At 41.7% G+C, this 15,132-nt stretch overlaps 3 protein-coding genes across 3 annotated transcripts; 1 reads left to right on the top strand and 2 right to left on the bottom strand.

Annotated features, from left to right (window-relative positions):
- Positions 1 to 37: 37 nt before the first annotated feature.
- Positions 38 to 3,141, bottom strand: aarsd1 (alanyl-tRNA synthetase domain containing 1). The gene is given in 13 exon segments (XM_029455563.1): positions 38 to 303; positions 379 to 473; positions 553 to 607; positions 759 to 850; positions 1,028 to 1,094; positions 1,175 to 1,305; positions 1,401 to 1,517; positions 1,677 to 1,833; positions 1,916 to 1,941; positions 1,943 to 1,974; positions 2,204 to 2,363; positions 2,457 to 2,585; positions 3,012 to 3,141. Coding segments are annotated over 13 exon segments (1,236 nt in total). The 5' UTR covers positions 3,051 to 3,141; the 3' UTR covers positions 38 to 167.
- Positions 3,142 to 3,760: 619 nt separating this feature from the next.
- Positions 3,761 to 5,479, bottom strand: ptges3l (prostaglandin E synthase 3 like). Its single transcript, XM_029455564.1, is given in 8 exon segments — positions 3,761 to 3,998; positions 4,123 to 4,185; positions 4,347 to 4,436; positions 4,692 to 4,790; positions 4,934 to 4,966; positions 4,968 to 5,001; positions 5,118 to 5,231; positions 5,338 to 5,479. Coding segments are annotated over 8 exon segments (477 nt in total). The 5' UTR covers positions 5,373 to 5,479; the 3' UTR covers positions 3,761 to 3,989.
- Positions 5,480 to 6,339: 860 nt separating this feature from the next.
- On the top strand, positions 6,340 to 12,044 carry kat7b (K(lysine) acetyltransferase 7b). Its single transcript, XM_029457090.1, has 14 exons — positions 6,340 to 6,520; positions 7,541 to 7,691; positions 7,781 to 8,035; positions 8,172 to 8,254; positions 8,602 to 8,685; positions 8,763 to 8,861; positions 8,995 to 9,105; positions 9,339 to 9,530; positions 9,661 to 9,750; positions 9,866 to 10,006; positions 10,094 to 10,187; positions 10,509 to 10,655; positions 10,826 to 10,932; positions 11,046 to 12,044. The coding sequence occupies exons 1-14, from the start codon at positions 6,503 to 6,505 to the stop codon at positions 11,145 to 11,147; spliced, it is 1,674 nt and encodes a 557-aa protein (XP_029312950.1). The 5' UTR covers positions 6,340 to 6,502; the 3' UTR covers positions 11,148 to 12,044.
- The last annotated feature ends 3,088 nt before the right edge of the window (positions 12,045 to 15,132 follow it).

The following is a 15,132-nucleotide window of genomic DNA, read 5'->3' as shown; positions in this document are numbered from 1 at the left end:
GGTGTGTTGGCGTCTCATCACTCGGGAGCAGTACGAGCAGCAGCAAAAGTTTTTATTAATAAAACTGTACATGACATTTAACAGATATGTACAGCACGTGTTGTTCAGACATGATCACATCGGGTGAAGCTTCCAGTTCATGAAGTGTTTGTATGGAGCCATCGCTGTTATTCTTCCTCTGTGTGAGGTGTGCAGCGCTGCTGCAGGAAAGCCTCCACCTCCCCTCTGCGTGCCAGGCTGTTGGCTTTTCCTTGGAAACGTCCGTTCTTCCCTGCCCCCTTCCCTTGGAGCATCTCCAACACCCTGGAGAGCACAGATTCACTCAGATTTGACATTTTTAAAGCGGAGGCTGAATAAATATGTGGCGGCGTCTCTTACCGCGGTCCCATCTCAGCCACTCGCTCACTGGGTCCGGCCATTAGAAACAAACCGGGTCCCTTCTCCTCTCCGACACTCAGGAAAACCAGTGTTTCCTGAGAGCAGACGAAACCAGGCTCGAGGAGAAGGTTTAACAGCTGATGCATGAAGTAACCCGTCAGGTTAAGGACTTACCTCCGTGTTTATTTCATTGGCGATGATATTCATGAACTCGTTGTCGCCTTCTTTTCTGTAGAAAGAAAGATTCCTTTCTGAAATGCTCATTAGTTTTAAGTTCTACATGCACCTGAAGCACACGGTGTGTTAGCAAGGTGTGTGTGTGTATGTGTATTTTCCTCACTTCCGCTAACAAGCCCTTCTCCTTGAAGTTTGTCTCTTACTTGTGCAAGCTGAAGAAGTTTCCTCTCTGGGGGTCGTTCTTAAAGTTCTGAGTGATGAGCACAGCCATGTCTCGCAGCAAACTCAGGTTAGTCTGCAGACATGTTCATGTTGGTTAGGGAGTGTGTGTGTGTGTGTGTGTGTGTGTGTGTGATGTTGCAGCAAAACACAAGCCTGATGCAGAACGTGTCAGAATGGAAAGACTCCTCTACATAAATCCTTTAATGAGAGCGAGCATCTAGAGAATAAATCACTGATGAAATGTTCTTACTTTCTGTAGCATCTTTACAGACTTCTGCAACTTGTCAACAGCCTCAACATGCTCCTCAGGTCCGGTCCTGTTGAAGAGCAACAAGCACTTTGTCGCTTCAAACTGTGTGAAGGAGTTGAACTCACATTTGTGATGCTTCAGACTTACTTCAGGAGAGACACCAGCGATCGCTCTGTGCTGTAGCTTCTCTCAGCATACTTCAATACCCTGTTTCCTGTCAGGAAGATCAGGTTGGTTTTGTTTTTCTTTCCTTTCTCCGTTCCCAGTAGCTTTATTACCTACAAGTGGGATAAAGAGGAATGTTAGAAACATGACGTATGAATAAAGTAATGCATCAGTCAGACGAGGCACATCTAAGTGTGTCAAGTTGAACCTGTAAGTGGCTGAGGTTAGACACATGGGTTCCACAGCACATGTTGGCATCGACGCCCTCGATGTCAATGATCCGGATGGGCCCTGCATGGTCGCCTGGCAGCCCCCGACTCCTCACCTGGTTCACACACACACACACACACACACACACACACACACACACACACGTCACGTACTGTGCATGTAAAACGTATTTGTTACAACAGAAGATGAGTTGAAACAATATCTTGGTTATATTAGGACTGTATGTTAGCACCAGTAATGTCTGCATATGCACCTTTTCCACAGCGGGGTCATCTATAGAGAGAAGCTGAACAATCACAGGGACATGGAGTCTGATCTTTTCGTTTATGGTTTCCTCCAGGGCCTGGAGCTGTGCAGGCTTCACAGAGGGAGTGTCCAGTTCAATGGTGCTTCTCTGGCGCCCAAGTTCCCTGAAAGAAAGACCCAACAGATTAGAGGTAAATCCACAAGTTTGTGTGGTGAGAGAAAGGAATCTGTACAGTGGTTCTGTACCAGGATGTTGTCTTGTATCCAAAAAGGATTATCTGCCAAAGCTGTGATCAAATGTTGACCTAAGAGTCAGGAAGAAAACAATTGTCGCTAAGTGTGCAATAGAAAGATACGATCATAATCATGCATGTACATGTACAAACCTCTAGTGCTGTCCTCGACTAAACAAACTCTTTGTCTACTAACCGATCAGTTTATCGAATTGACAGACGTGTAAAACTGAGTTGATCCACAAACAAAAAGCACCACCATTGGTTTTCTTGTCGACATTCTTAGTTTAGTGCGACTCACCCGAGTGTTGCTGCATGTGGTCAAACCTCCTCTCCCAGTCCACCTTCACGTGCACCTCCTGACCCACCTCCAGAGGCGAGCCCACAAAGTGAACCGCCTCAGGCCCCTGCCTCGTCACCCTCAAGACTGGGACGTCTCCAATCAGCCCGTGGTCATCTGGCTGAAGGAACAACACAAGTTAAATCATGTGGTACGGACGTTGCATTACTTCTGATTCCCAAATGGGGAACATGAACATCCCTGATCCCCTTACTTGTCCACCTCCTTCAGGAAACAAGATGGTGTCTTGGAGCTTGACATTGAAGCCCTTCAGAGTTTCTTTCTTTCCACTGACTTCATGTTTGAGCTCAGCCGGGCTGCAGGAGACTACAGAGGTGACAAACTAAAAGGAGAGAAGCAAACGTAAACCTTACAGGAGCAGTGAGACTGAAGAGAGCTGGGTGCATTATAACCACACGATGCTGTGTAAAGTATTAAGTAAAAATATTATTGCAATTTGAAAATCCTGCACTTTGACACTGGGTTTTATTTGACAACATGAATTTCAGTGTTTGCACGTATTGTACGTCACTTTGGACAAAAGCGTCATTTAAATGAAATGTAAAAAAATAAAAGACAAATACCAAATGAGCTGTGCCCCAAAATAAAGTTAGTGTTTTTAGTTACAGTGAGTTATTAGCTCGTGCACCCACTGTAATGCTAGTTAGCAACCATGCTAATCACTTTAGCAGTGAATGTGGCGTTTCCGCACGCTTTTAACACTATTAAACAGTTCAGCACAGATAAATGTCTTGAACCTGTTTCATACCTCTTTCATATAGCAGTCTCGTTGACACTGAAACGCCATTCTGGAGTGTTTTTAGGGAGAAACTGAAACACGAGTAAATGTAGTGCAAGTATAGCTGTCAGTTTAGTACGGCTAGCAACATGGTCCAAACTTCAGTGAACCGACTTTTTCTAGCTTCGATTTGTTACCTTTTTTTAATGACATATCTTTTAAAATGTGATTTAAAATATATATATATTTAAGGATAGAGAACTTAAAAAAAAAGAAAATCCCTCCCTCCACTAATAGAATTGTATTTAACAAGCGAAACATTAAAAAAACAGACTTTGCCATCGGGGTATATAGGCCTAAATAATAAGATAATAATAAGAAATACAGTATTATATGTTTGGAAAACATGTACTAGAACCTGCACATCATTACCCATCACTAACAGTTATATAGAAGACTTATTATCTGCTGATATATATAAGCATTTATAAGCTATTTCTATTGAATTAAATGCAACTAAACATGTAAAATCTTGCTGATATTAACAGATTTTTACATGTTTTTCTTGTCTGTGTCTATTTTGTTTGTTTATTTGTAAACTTTACCTAATAATAAAGAAAGAATTAATGACGCTGGCATCCTTATTGCTGCATAACTGCCATCTTCTGGAGTTACTGAAACAACAACATACATATAACACAGTATGAAGCCTTTAACTTGTAAAAGCCTATTAACATAAAATATAGCATGCACCGCATCATAATGAATTTCAAACTATGGTTGATACACTTCTTTTTATTAAAATTGACAATGATATTTCAGCGCACACTGGACAACAATACGCCAATAAATAATCCCATAGAAAATATCAAATATATATAAGAACAGCATTTTGGACAATAACATATCAAATCAAATGCAAATATAATATTACACGCTTCATGCAACATGTTCTTCAGTATCATGTAAAGATAACGTGGCCTCCACCACAGGAGACTTCTGTGAGTCTCAGTCAGACTGAAGGGGAAGAAGGAAGAAAGCAGTCAATGTCAACATTTGAGTGATCAAAAGGAAATAATCCAATAATAATAATAATCCAATAATACAGTTTAAGAGTAATCTCCCAAACTATTGCACTTACATCACTAAGATCCCCCATGTCTGGTGCTTCGCCTTTATTACTGGAGGACATTTCTTGCATCATCTGAAAAAGAAAACCCAAGTGTTACACACACACACACACACACACACACACACACACACACACACACACACACACACACACACACACACACACACACACACACACACACACACACACACAAAGAATCTTATTTGATCGTATTACTGGACATATTTACTCACATCCATGTATCTATCAAATTCTTCCTTCCCATCGTTTTCTTCATTCGCCCAGTCCCTCCAGTTATCAAAGTCTACAGCAATCCAGTTGGGCTGCTGAGAAGGAGGAGAAACAGAACACTTTAAAATGTTATATACAACGTAAAGTAGAGAGGGGATGCAGCAGCAGCAGCAGCTTGCTTCATACAATTATTGCGGGTTAGTTATCTCGCTTACAGACAACTTAACAGTAGTTTAAAATGTATTTGAAAAACATTTCTGGGGTCATGAGAAATTTGGGAATTGATGAAAGTAGAAAACATTGTGACTGATCAATCAAAACACACACACACACACACACACACACACCTTTGCTGAATCCTTCTGGAGGTAAGGCCATGCAACATCCGGCTTCAGCTTCCTCAGTAAGATGTTGATGGTGCGGTCATAGACTCTTTCTCTGGAGTCCTTTTGAAGTTGTTATAAGGATTAAAAACACATATTATTATTATATTATATTTCACATCGCGCTGACTGTATACTTCAGCATACAACATGTAGAATTTGTTATTTTCCATTGGTCTCAACATGCCTAAGATCCGGATGCTCACATTGATTTCAACTTTGTCGAAGAAGTTGAACTCAGTTGTAGAAAATATCATCTGTGTCATTTCTGCAGCTGTTGTAAAGACAAGACAGAGCAGCAGGGGAACATTTAGAACAATATATATAGATAATATATAAGCAAGATATTTCACTAACAGAGAAACAAACACCTTAAATGTTTAAACTCACCATAAAATCATTTTGTCTGGCTGGATATCAACCTGGACATTTTTAGGTCTCTGAACCATGAAGTTGATGGTGACATATTTCTTTCTGTCAAACCACACCGCACGTGCTGGCTGGCTGTTAAGACCACAGAGAAACTGTTATATTTATAAATCAAATATATTATTATAAATTAAATGTGTTAGTCACTATTAGTACTCAAAGAGAGACCGGCAGCACTCACCTCTCCTCTGGTCTCACAATTTTAGGTTTGTTCATTCTAATTCTTGCGCAGCTCTACAACAGAAACTACTTTCTTATTCCTTTGACTGCCAGAAGGTACACAGCATGCGGCTTGTTCGTTCGACTATAGGCTTTTAATGCAGTGGTCGGGCCCTGCAGGCTATATATAGAGCAGTTGGTATCAGCTGCTGGGAGAGTTGCCAGCCACAGACCCTTCCCCTGTCCTTGTCTGTCAGTGGAACTCTCCATATGCATTTCCTTGGTTCACAAATACTTCAGCCAACCACGACTGGGTGCTGACGGGTGAAGGTGGGGGGCAGGGGGACACAAAACAGAGACAGCAAATGGGGCATCTGAAAATGTGTCAGTAAACACTAAATTGTACTCAGATTATTTGTGTTGTTCTTTTCAGATTTGAGTATTTTTTTCAAGTGTACATCACCACTGAGCAGGAGCCTGAACTACCTTTAATATCTATATATTTCCATCAAGGGGAGGAAGGGAACTTATGGATCAGTTTGGATTCTTCGCCAAAAAAGTGGACACATTATTAAATGTTTGTTTCATGGGACAGACCCCGGGGAAGACCCAGGACTTGGTGGAGAGATTATATCTCCTCACTGGCCTGGGAACGCCTCAGGATCCCCCAGTCGGAGCTGGAGGATGTGGCCCGGAGAAGGGAAGATTGGGGTTCCTTACTGGAGCTGCTGCCCCCGCGACCCGATCCCGGATAAGTGGTAGACGATGGATGGATGGATGGGATAAGAGACAATTGTATGGGTTTCTTGACACAACTAGGCGTACACCCTTGTAATTAAGGGTGTCAACTCATCCGCTGAGGAAGACAATTAGATAAGTTGAAAGCATATTTTTGTCAGATTTAGTGTTCAACAGTAACTAAAAAGCACAATGCAATCTGATGAAAAGGTGTCGCTGAATGTAGACAGAGTCGCCCCCTGCTGGTGTGGCGGCGCACTCTCAATACATTTCTCACCGGAAGTGCAATTCTCTGCTCTGCCGGTGCGGGGAATGTGGCGCGAGAGACCCCGGCAACGCTGTGTACATACAAACTTCTTCCCGAAAAAAATCAATAAATAGTTTTCTTTCGTTCTTTTTATTTTAAGTTTGGGGAAGTTTGCTATTAGGTACCGCTCATCAAAGTGAAAATGCCTCGTAGACGTCAGGTAAGCGCGTATGTAGGTCGCACAAGAGGGTAACATTAGCTAAGTTAGCTCCTCTCTCGAGATGGGGAGAATGCTCCGCCATATTCCATTCCATAATCTGACAATTTAACATGCCAAAACATGGACTGTGTTATGCATATATTCAGTCCATCAAGCAGTATTTAACGAATTCATTCATTTTCAACTGTATTGCTTGTTTTATTTTGCCTTTGTCAACATTTTCAGTTTACGTTAAAGGAGGATACCTAACGCTACACTTTGGTAGGCGATAACTAGCAGCTAAAACAAATCTAAACTTTTACATTGAATATTGTTGAAATCAAACTGTGCTTTGTTTTTTATAAATACGCCGAACTAACTGTAAGACCACAATAACTTGTATTATGTAAAATATATGTAAATAAGCACAGAAAGGAAAGCACAAATAAGCAATACATCTTAGGATGCAAGATTAGTTAAAGCAGTTTGGTGCCACCGTCTATTAGGCGTATGAGAAGACGGGGTCAGTTTAGCTAATGTGACACGCGAAGCTAACAATAATATTAGGTTGCTGAAGGGCTAACCAGGCTATACTTTTGTCGTTTAGCTACTACTATGGCTAGCAACTACTTCATTATTTGACCAGTTGCTCTTGGAAAAGTACTAAATGCTAACTGTGGTAGAATATAATAATTAAACGTAGTAACAGCTGTTTAACCTACTACATGCCAGGCTAGCAGCGAGCTATCAGCTGTCTGTGGCCTTTCTCTCAAACAATGATTACACAGTAAATTAGACAAACCCGCAAACGGCCCTTGTTACACAATCATCCCGTTATCCCGGATGCTGGTTTTATTAATCCGAAATCAGTTAATAGCTAGCTAATCTCATTGATTGTGATTTTTTTTTGTTGTTGAACGGATCGAAATGGTCATGTCTTGTCCTGACTTCACATTGCACATCAGCTTCTACGTTTTTTTTTTACCATGATATTATAATTTGTATAGGATGCCTCTCATTTAAGTGTTTCCCCCTTTATAGAGACATATGGTCGGCAGTGGTTCAGATGGAACTGAAGACTCGGACTCCTCTGCTGAAAGAGAACAGACCAATAGTTCAGAAAGTGATGGGAACATGCCCAAGAGACAGCGCCTCACCAGAGCCTCTACTCGCCTTAGTCAAAGCTCTCAGGGTTGGCCAACATCCACTAAATACAATATAACGTTAACTTCATCGCAGCTGTTTTATGAACGTGGTGGTTTTGACTCCTTTTTGCTTTAGATACTCCAGACTTGAAGCGAGCTGCAGACCATGATGAATCTCCGCCGTTGACGCCCACAGGAAATGCCCCCTCTTCTGAATCTGAGCTGGACATCTCCAGCCCCAGCCCCAATGCCTCCCACGATGAGAGCCAGGCTAAAGACCAAGCAAACCGAGACTCTGATAAGGACCTCTCCCATCGACCCAAGCGCCGCCGCTGTCACGAGACCTACAACTTCAACATGAAATGTCCAACTCCGGGATGCAATTCACTCGGTAAACTCCCTCCCTTTTGAAAGTGTTATACATAGGTTCACCAAGGGTATCCCTTATTTTTTTATTTTTGTCACTGACATCCTATCATAATGTCATTATATTAATTTTTACGTTTACTTTTTCTCAATGTGTCCAGGTCACCTCACAGGGAAACATGAACGTCATTTTGCTGTATCAGGTTGTCCTCTTTACCACAATCTTTCTGCTGATGAATGCAAGGTGAGATGATGATGATATGTTATTTCAGCTGCTTGTTTACTGTCGTGATGAAGATGAAGATTGCTAACACTGGTGATCTCATCGTCTTGATGTAATATGATAGCATTGGTTGTATTTTTGTTAGCTTTGTTTAGCTTGGCTGCCCAACTTGTCTTTTCTTCTTCGTCTTCCATGAATTTAATATGATCAGACGCAGCAGTGCAGTGCTGTGTTTTATATTTCATCCTTATGGTAGGCGGTCTTATGATTACAGACCAACAAAACATTTGGCAGAGCCGTATCCTACAATACGTTAATAAGGCATAGCAATATAAAATATTTGAGATGCATCTTCCTCTTCATTACAGGTGAAAGCCATTAGCCGCGAGAAACAAGAGGAGGAGGTGAAGGGGCAGGAAGAAAACAACTCGCGCCATGCAACTCGTCACCAGGTGAAGTACATATCAAATACAGTTGTTATTGTGCACGTCTGATATAACCGTGACATTTCATGTATTTTGATTTTCAGACACCAACATCAAAACAGAGCAGATACAAAGAGCAGGTGGCTGAGATGAGGAAGGGGAGAAACTCTGGCCTTCAGAAGGAGCAGAAAGAAAAGCACATGGTACATCGCTGGCACTGCAACATGGTGTCGTTCACTTGCTGCCGTGACTCTCGACACTATTACAACTGCCACTCCTTTCGTATGTTGGATGGTATATCGTCTGATATCCATTCTCTGTCTGTCTGGTCCACAGGAGCATCGGCAGACACACAGCAACACCAGAGAGCCTCTGCTGGAGAACATCACCAGTGAATACGACCTGGAGCTCTTCAGAAAAGCCCAGGCCCGTGCATCTGAAGATATGGTAACGGTGTACTTCATATCTCCATCAGTGTTATACTAAAACAACCGTATCCAGGGTTCATGCGCAGTATGGGAAATTAGGGAATTTGACATCCGACACGGGGGAGGCAAGGGCAAAAGCACTGTAGCATCCTCTGCACCCAGAGTCGCAAAGTCACACATGTGGTCTGAAAGATGTGCAGAGAAGTGTTGATGCTGAGACCAGCAGTAACACTCTGCACGTCCCTCCTGCAGGAGAAGCTGCGTATCCAGGGTCAGATCACTGAGGGCAGCAACATGATCAAGACCATCCTGTTTGGCCGCTACGAGCTGGACACCTGGTACCACTCGCCCTATCCTGAGGAGTACGCACGCCTGGGTCGCCTCTACGTCTGCGAGTTCTGCCTCAAGTACATGAAGAGCCAAACCATTCTCAGGCGACACATGGTGAGAGTCAGTTCTTGTCGTTTTCTCAATTGTATATTTAATTTATCTACGTTAATGAAATCCTTATCCTACATTATGCCTATTAATACTGCAGTGTTGTCTTCAAACGTATCACATGTGTTCTTTTCAGGCCAAGTGTGTGTGGAAGCACCCTCCAGGAGACGAGGTGTACAGAAAGGGGGGAATATCCGTGTTTGAAGTTGATGGCAAAAAGAACAAGGTCTGAACACTCGGCTCTGGCTCTGTTGATACTTGGAGATTAGTTACACGTTCGTCTGTAAAGAAAGCCGCACAGGAAGTGACCTCTCACTAATGAGTCTCGCTTTTCTCCCCAGATCTACTGCCAGAACCTGTGTTTACTCGCCAAGCTCTTCTTGGACCACAAAACGCTTTACTACGACGTGGAGCCTTTTCTCTTCTACGTCATGACCGAGGCCGACAACACCGGCTGCCACCTGGTGGGATACTTCTCCAAGGTAAATTCATGCGGTGTATAAGAATTGTACTGTATTTGTTTTTTTAATCTAAAGCAACTGGAATAAAACATTTTTTTTCATCTCCAGGAGAAGAATTCCTTCCTCAACTACAACGTCTCCTGTATCCTGACGATGCCCCAGTACATGAGGCAGGGCTTTGGCAAGATGCTCATCGACTTCAGTAAGTAACTGTTCACTGACGTTTGTCTCATCTGGTCAACTGTGTTAATAAATCCTTTAAATGTGTCCTAAAAATACAAATACTCTGTGTAAAATATGTAAACACTAAAACTTCAAAAGATTAAGGCATATCAAAGAAACATTTAAACAGTTTATTCTTAGTTAACAGAATGCAAAATGTTTCTGATATAAGTTTAAATGTAGTAATATTTATCTGGGGCTCTTGCATTAGATCGTATGAGACTGTGCAGCTGTTTGTGACGTTATATCTAATATATATATATATCTAATGTGAACCTGCTGACTCGTGTGCTTTGTTTAGGCTACCTGCTGTCCAAAGTGGAGGAGCGGGTGGGCTCACCCGAGAGGCCTCTGTCCGACCTCGGCCTCATCAGTTACCGTAGCTACTGGAAGGAAGTGTTACTCCGATACATGTACAACTTCCAAGGCAAAGAGATCTCCATCAAAGGTGAGGACACAGAACAAACGCCTCCCTACCTCTACCGCCGTTAAAGATAAAAATACAACAGGTGTTTGTAGCGTGGGTGTGAAAGGTTTTATTAGTTAGCAGTCTTGGAACAAAGTACACACATGCGTATACAAATCATATCCACTGTTGTAATGTGTGTCGCCGCACAGAGATCAGTCAGGAGACGGCCGTCAACCCGGTGGACATCGTGAGCACCCTGCAGTCTCTTCAGATGTTGAAGTATTGGAAGGGAAAGCATTTGGTGTTGAAGCGACAGGTAAAAGATGTCCATTGATCAGATTTGTTTTTCATACACCCCCCCCACTTTGAACTCGTTAAAATGGCGGTTACGCAGTCGGCTCAGTTTGTCACTTCCTTCGCCCTCCCTAGGACCTGATCGACGAGTGGAGAGCGAAGGAGATCAAGCGAGGCAACAGCAACAAAACCATCGACCCCAGCTCGTTAAAATGGACCCCCCCCAAAGGGACATGAGCTCTAAAGATCCTCAGGCTACTGAATGAACTCACCTGCAGCCTCACCAGCCACAAGTAGCCTCGACCTACCAACTGTCAATAAAGACCCGTGTTCATTCTGTCCCATCATTTTACCCGCTTTGTTTTTGTCACTGATTCTTTTTTTTTTTACTTTTTTATATTTTACTTTCATTTAGATTTTAAACACCAAACGTTCCAAGTCCAATAATTCTGAATTTAACGGTAGAGAATGTGTTTTCCTATTTGTTTTATATATATATTAAAAAAAAGAAGAAAAAAAAACTGCCTGCATCTACTAAGCTTTGAATGTTAAATCATAAATAGTCCCGTGTTGATGGATAAACTACATTTACAGGCGGTTATTTTTTATTTCATTCAAGAAATGTGCATTTTTCTTTTTTAAGATGGTAGTTTTTTTTGTTTGGGATTAAATCCGATCAGTTCCTGCAATGAGTTGAAAGCCGTGTACGATGTCTGGTAACGTCTTTGGTTGGTGGTAAAGTTGTATAGATTATAATAATTGTGTACGTATATTTTTTTCTAGCTCTATCGATACAGGATTTGGACCCATTCCTCCGACGAACCTGCCAAATAATGGGAAAAAAAGAAATGATATTTTTAATTGGCTGAGAAAACAAGACGACGACGACACCGCCGTCAGAATGCACAGAAATAAAACGAGCTCAGGTTTTTATACTCCATCGCACCTTGCTTGTGTGGTTTGTCCGAAACATCGATGGCAGTGGTCGTTGCAGATGGAAATATTAAAGACTCTGTAACACACACAACACATTTCAATGGGACTGTCTTTGCCTTGTACTTTTAATTGCAAGTTAAATGTGCTTTAGCAATTTGATATTTTTAATATCAATAAAGCTGCTTTGATATTTTGGAACGAGTTTGATTTGTATTTTTTTCTACTTGCCTCCACTGATGCTTCTTCCCATCAGACCCACAAACATCTCGCCTTTGTTTCCTAGAAAAGGGGGGGGGGGAAAAGTAGCTGTTCTATGATGTAATAATGATGCTGCCATAACAATATTTTACAAAGACACATTTGCATTGCATCAAACTTACGTCGATCTACTTTAAACTGTTTCTTTATATCTGTGAGGGATGAAGATTAAACCAGAGTTACAAAGTATTTACAGCCACGTATCGATCTTATTGATGACTACAGACACGTACGGTACGAGCCCTCGATCAGAATACATTTATAAACACTTAGTATGCAGAGATGACGTGTGAGGCCACCTGAGCGTTTCCCCATGAGTCCATAGAAGCGAAGAGCTTTGGATCTTTTCATCAGACTGGACATCGGGCGGGTCAGACCTGCCTCCAGAGACTCATCCTGCCACAAACACATGATGTATTACTGTAGTAGAACCCAGAATATATATATATACTGTGCATTATCATCACATCTCAGCATTTAATCAGAGATGTGAGAAGATGAAATGATGGATGCTCACCTTCCAGTCCTCAGATAACCCCCTCTCCTCTTCCACACGCGCCTGAGAGTTCTGCAGCAGAGCACAAAAAGTCACAACAACAAGCTGCATCTTCCAGTTATCCATTTCGTGCTCAGGTGGAAATGAAGAAGTTTTGCTGAAGTGATTATTCTGTCTGCCCCAGCTGTATCCAGGGTGCATTTATACCTCCTCCCCGCGCTGCGAGACCCCTCCCCCCCAAACACTTGCCTCCATCGCACGTGGAAAACGTCCAGATTTGCAATATTACAACACGAGTTCTCCTTTCCACATGCAGTATAAAGTATCTTTGCAGCCATTACTCTGAATATTTCCAATTAAACATTCTGTTAAACATTTACAAGTTAAATTCAAATAAACCCCCACATGTCCAATAATACTAAAGTTTAAATATTTACATTTGAGACGCTCACCTTTCATTTCCAGTTTTATTATGTACTGTACACCTGTGCTGCTATTGGTCTAAAAATATCCCTGTGATGTGCACGTGCGTCTTTGATACCCCCGATGAGGCGGGCGGGACCTGCAGGCGCGACGTGCTCACTGCAAATACAACCATCTGCTTTGAAGGGAGCGCTTCATTGACTTGGCAGCTAGTTCTGGGTGTGTGACGCCCGACAACACAGAAGTGACCTCTGACCTCATGTGTATTAAGATGCTAAAGGTTAGAGGACAATATTGTTTCGAGAATACATTTGAAATGTTGAGAATAAGGTCGAACTTTCAGCTATTAGGGATAAAAATAAATAAATCAGGAGGGTTTTTTAATTTATTTTAGCCATTTTGAGAATAAATCAAACTACTAGCGTGTTGTATCGCAGTGAAAGTTCGACTTAAATGCAAATAAAATGAAAACAAAATGTTTTTCTTCCTCATGTCTGTCCCATATATTCTTCTGGATGGTTGTATGTAACACATACGATGGTGAGAAGAAGATATAAATTATATCATTATTTATAAACGCAACCAAATAGACAGTTGACCTTTAAAGTGCAGTGACATAAGTGTGAAGCGTGCTGCAAATATCCAGAAATATATCAATATTTGTAACTTTTTTAATGTGCGATATATCAGTAGGGTTATTTATTTATTACTAGATGATTAAACTGTTATTAAACCTTCTTCATGATCTTTACTAACTTGCTTTTTTATAATGAAAGATGAGCTCTTCCAACACTGGCCATAGACATTTCTGGAAGAGGCAATTACTTTACAATGTGCTGTAAGGACACTCACTTGAAACAAAGCTCACACACACACACACACACACACACACACACACACACACACACACACACACACAGCGAACGCTTTGATCTACGCACAGGTGCTTCTAAGAGCAAGACAAGCCCGGCACAATTAGGCCTGAAAGGCAATTACACCTGAACAGCCCCTCGTGTGCACATAGTGTACCGACGGCTAACATGGAGGGCTGAATCAAAAGAAATCAGAGGCACAACATTTGCATGTGAAATGATTGAGTCACAAAGAGCTCCCGTAATGACAGGACACTGTGTTTTCATGAGACACGGGGAAGCTGTTCTGCAGTACGGCTCAGGGTTTGCACTGCTCACTGTGATGTCTGATACATCTCACCTCGTGTGACTCCTCTGGCGTTTTATAAATCTCACATGACATTTCAAGGGATGCACAACACATTTAATCACGTGCATGGGGCCCACTTTAGAGAAAATGAAAGAAATATGTTACCTTTATTGCTGTGGATCACCTTCTTACAGTTGCATCATGGGATGTGTACTCTGCGTCGCTGTTACGTATTGTTATGGGCTTTTATTGAGCAACATCGTGGTTCAGCTCATCAAGTTCTTTTCCTTTTATTGTCTTTTGTGCATTTTTATGTTTTTATTGGACAGCTGATGGTAGAGCGATAACAGGGAACATGAGGTGATATTTAATATCCTCTGATTTATCTCATATATCCATTTTAACTAGTGGCCAAACATCTTTATTGGATTTACAAACTGTTCATTTGGTGACTTATGGTGCAAATCATTTTCTATATGAGAAAGAAATATTGTTTTTTTGTGCAGTTAATTGTATTTAAAAAAAGAGATAAACTCCAAACCACAAAGAATAAGAAGGCAATACAAACAAAGTATGTGTTTGACACCAATGATACAATATTTAAACATTTTATTCACCTTTTTAAAATATTTTCTTGTGTGTATTCCCCGCTGGTATGAACAGCTGTGTGTACATAATGTACCTCATGGATGTGATTGAACTTATTTTCCTGATGCCTTCCTGATGTTTGTGACAATAATCCCCTGGAGTGACTGCAGAGCCTCATTCACCCTAAAACATTTAAAATGTTTGAGTTGTGCAGCGGGACAGAGACGCCCAGTGGACTGTGCTCATGAGAGGAGGACGTTCTAACAACCATCTAGCAACATACAGCGCTGCTCCTTTACGTTGAAAGGAGCCAGTTGAGGTGGTTCATCTAGTAAGGAGCCACCTGGGCGCCTCCCTAGG

Source organism: Cottoperca gobio, chromosome 19 (assembly GCF_900634415.1).
Source record: "Cottoperca gobio chromosome 19, fCotGob3.1, whole genome shotgun sequence".
NCBI classification, from domain to species: Eukaryota; Metazoa; Chordata; class Actinopteri; order Perciformes; family Bovichtidae; genus Cottoperca; species Cottoperca gobio.
The sequence above is the reverse complement of the archived record's forward strand: the minus strand, read 5'-3'. Positions and strand labels throughout refer to the sequence as shown.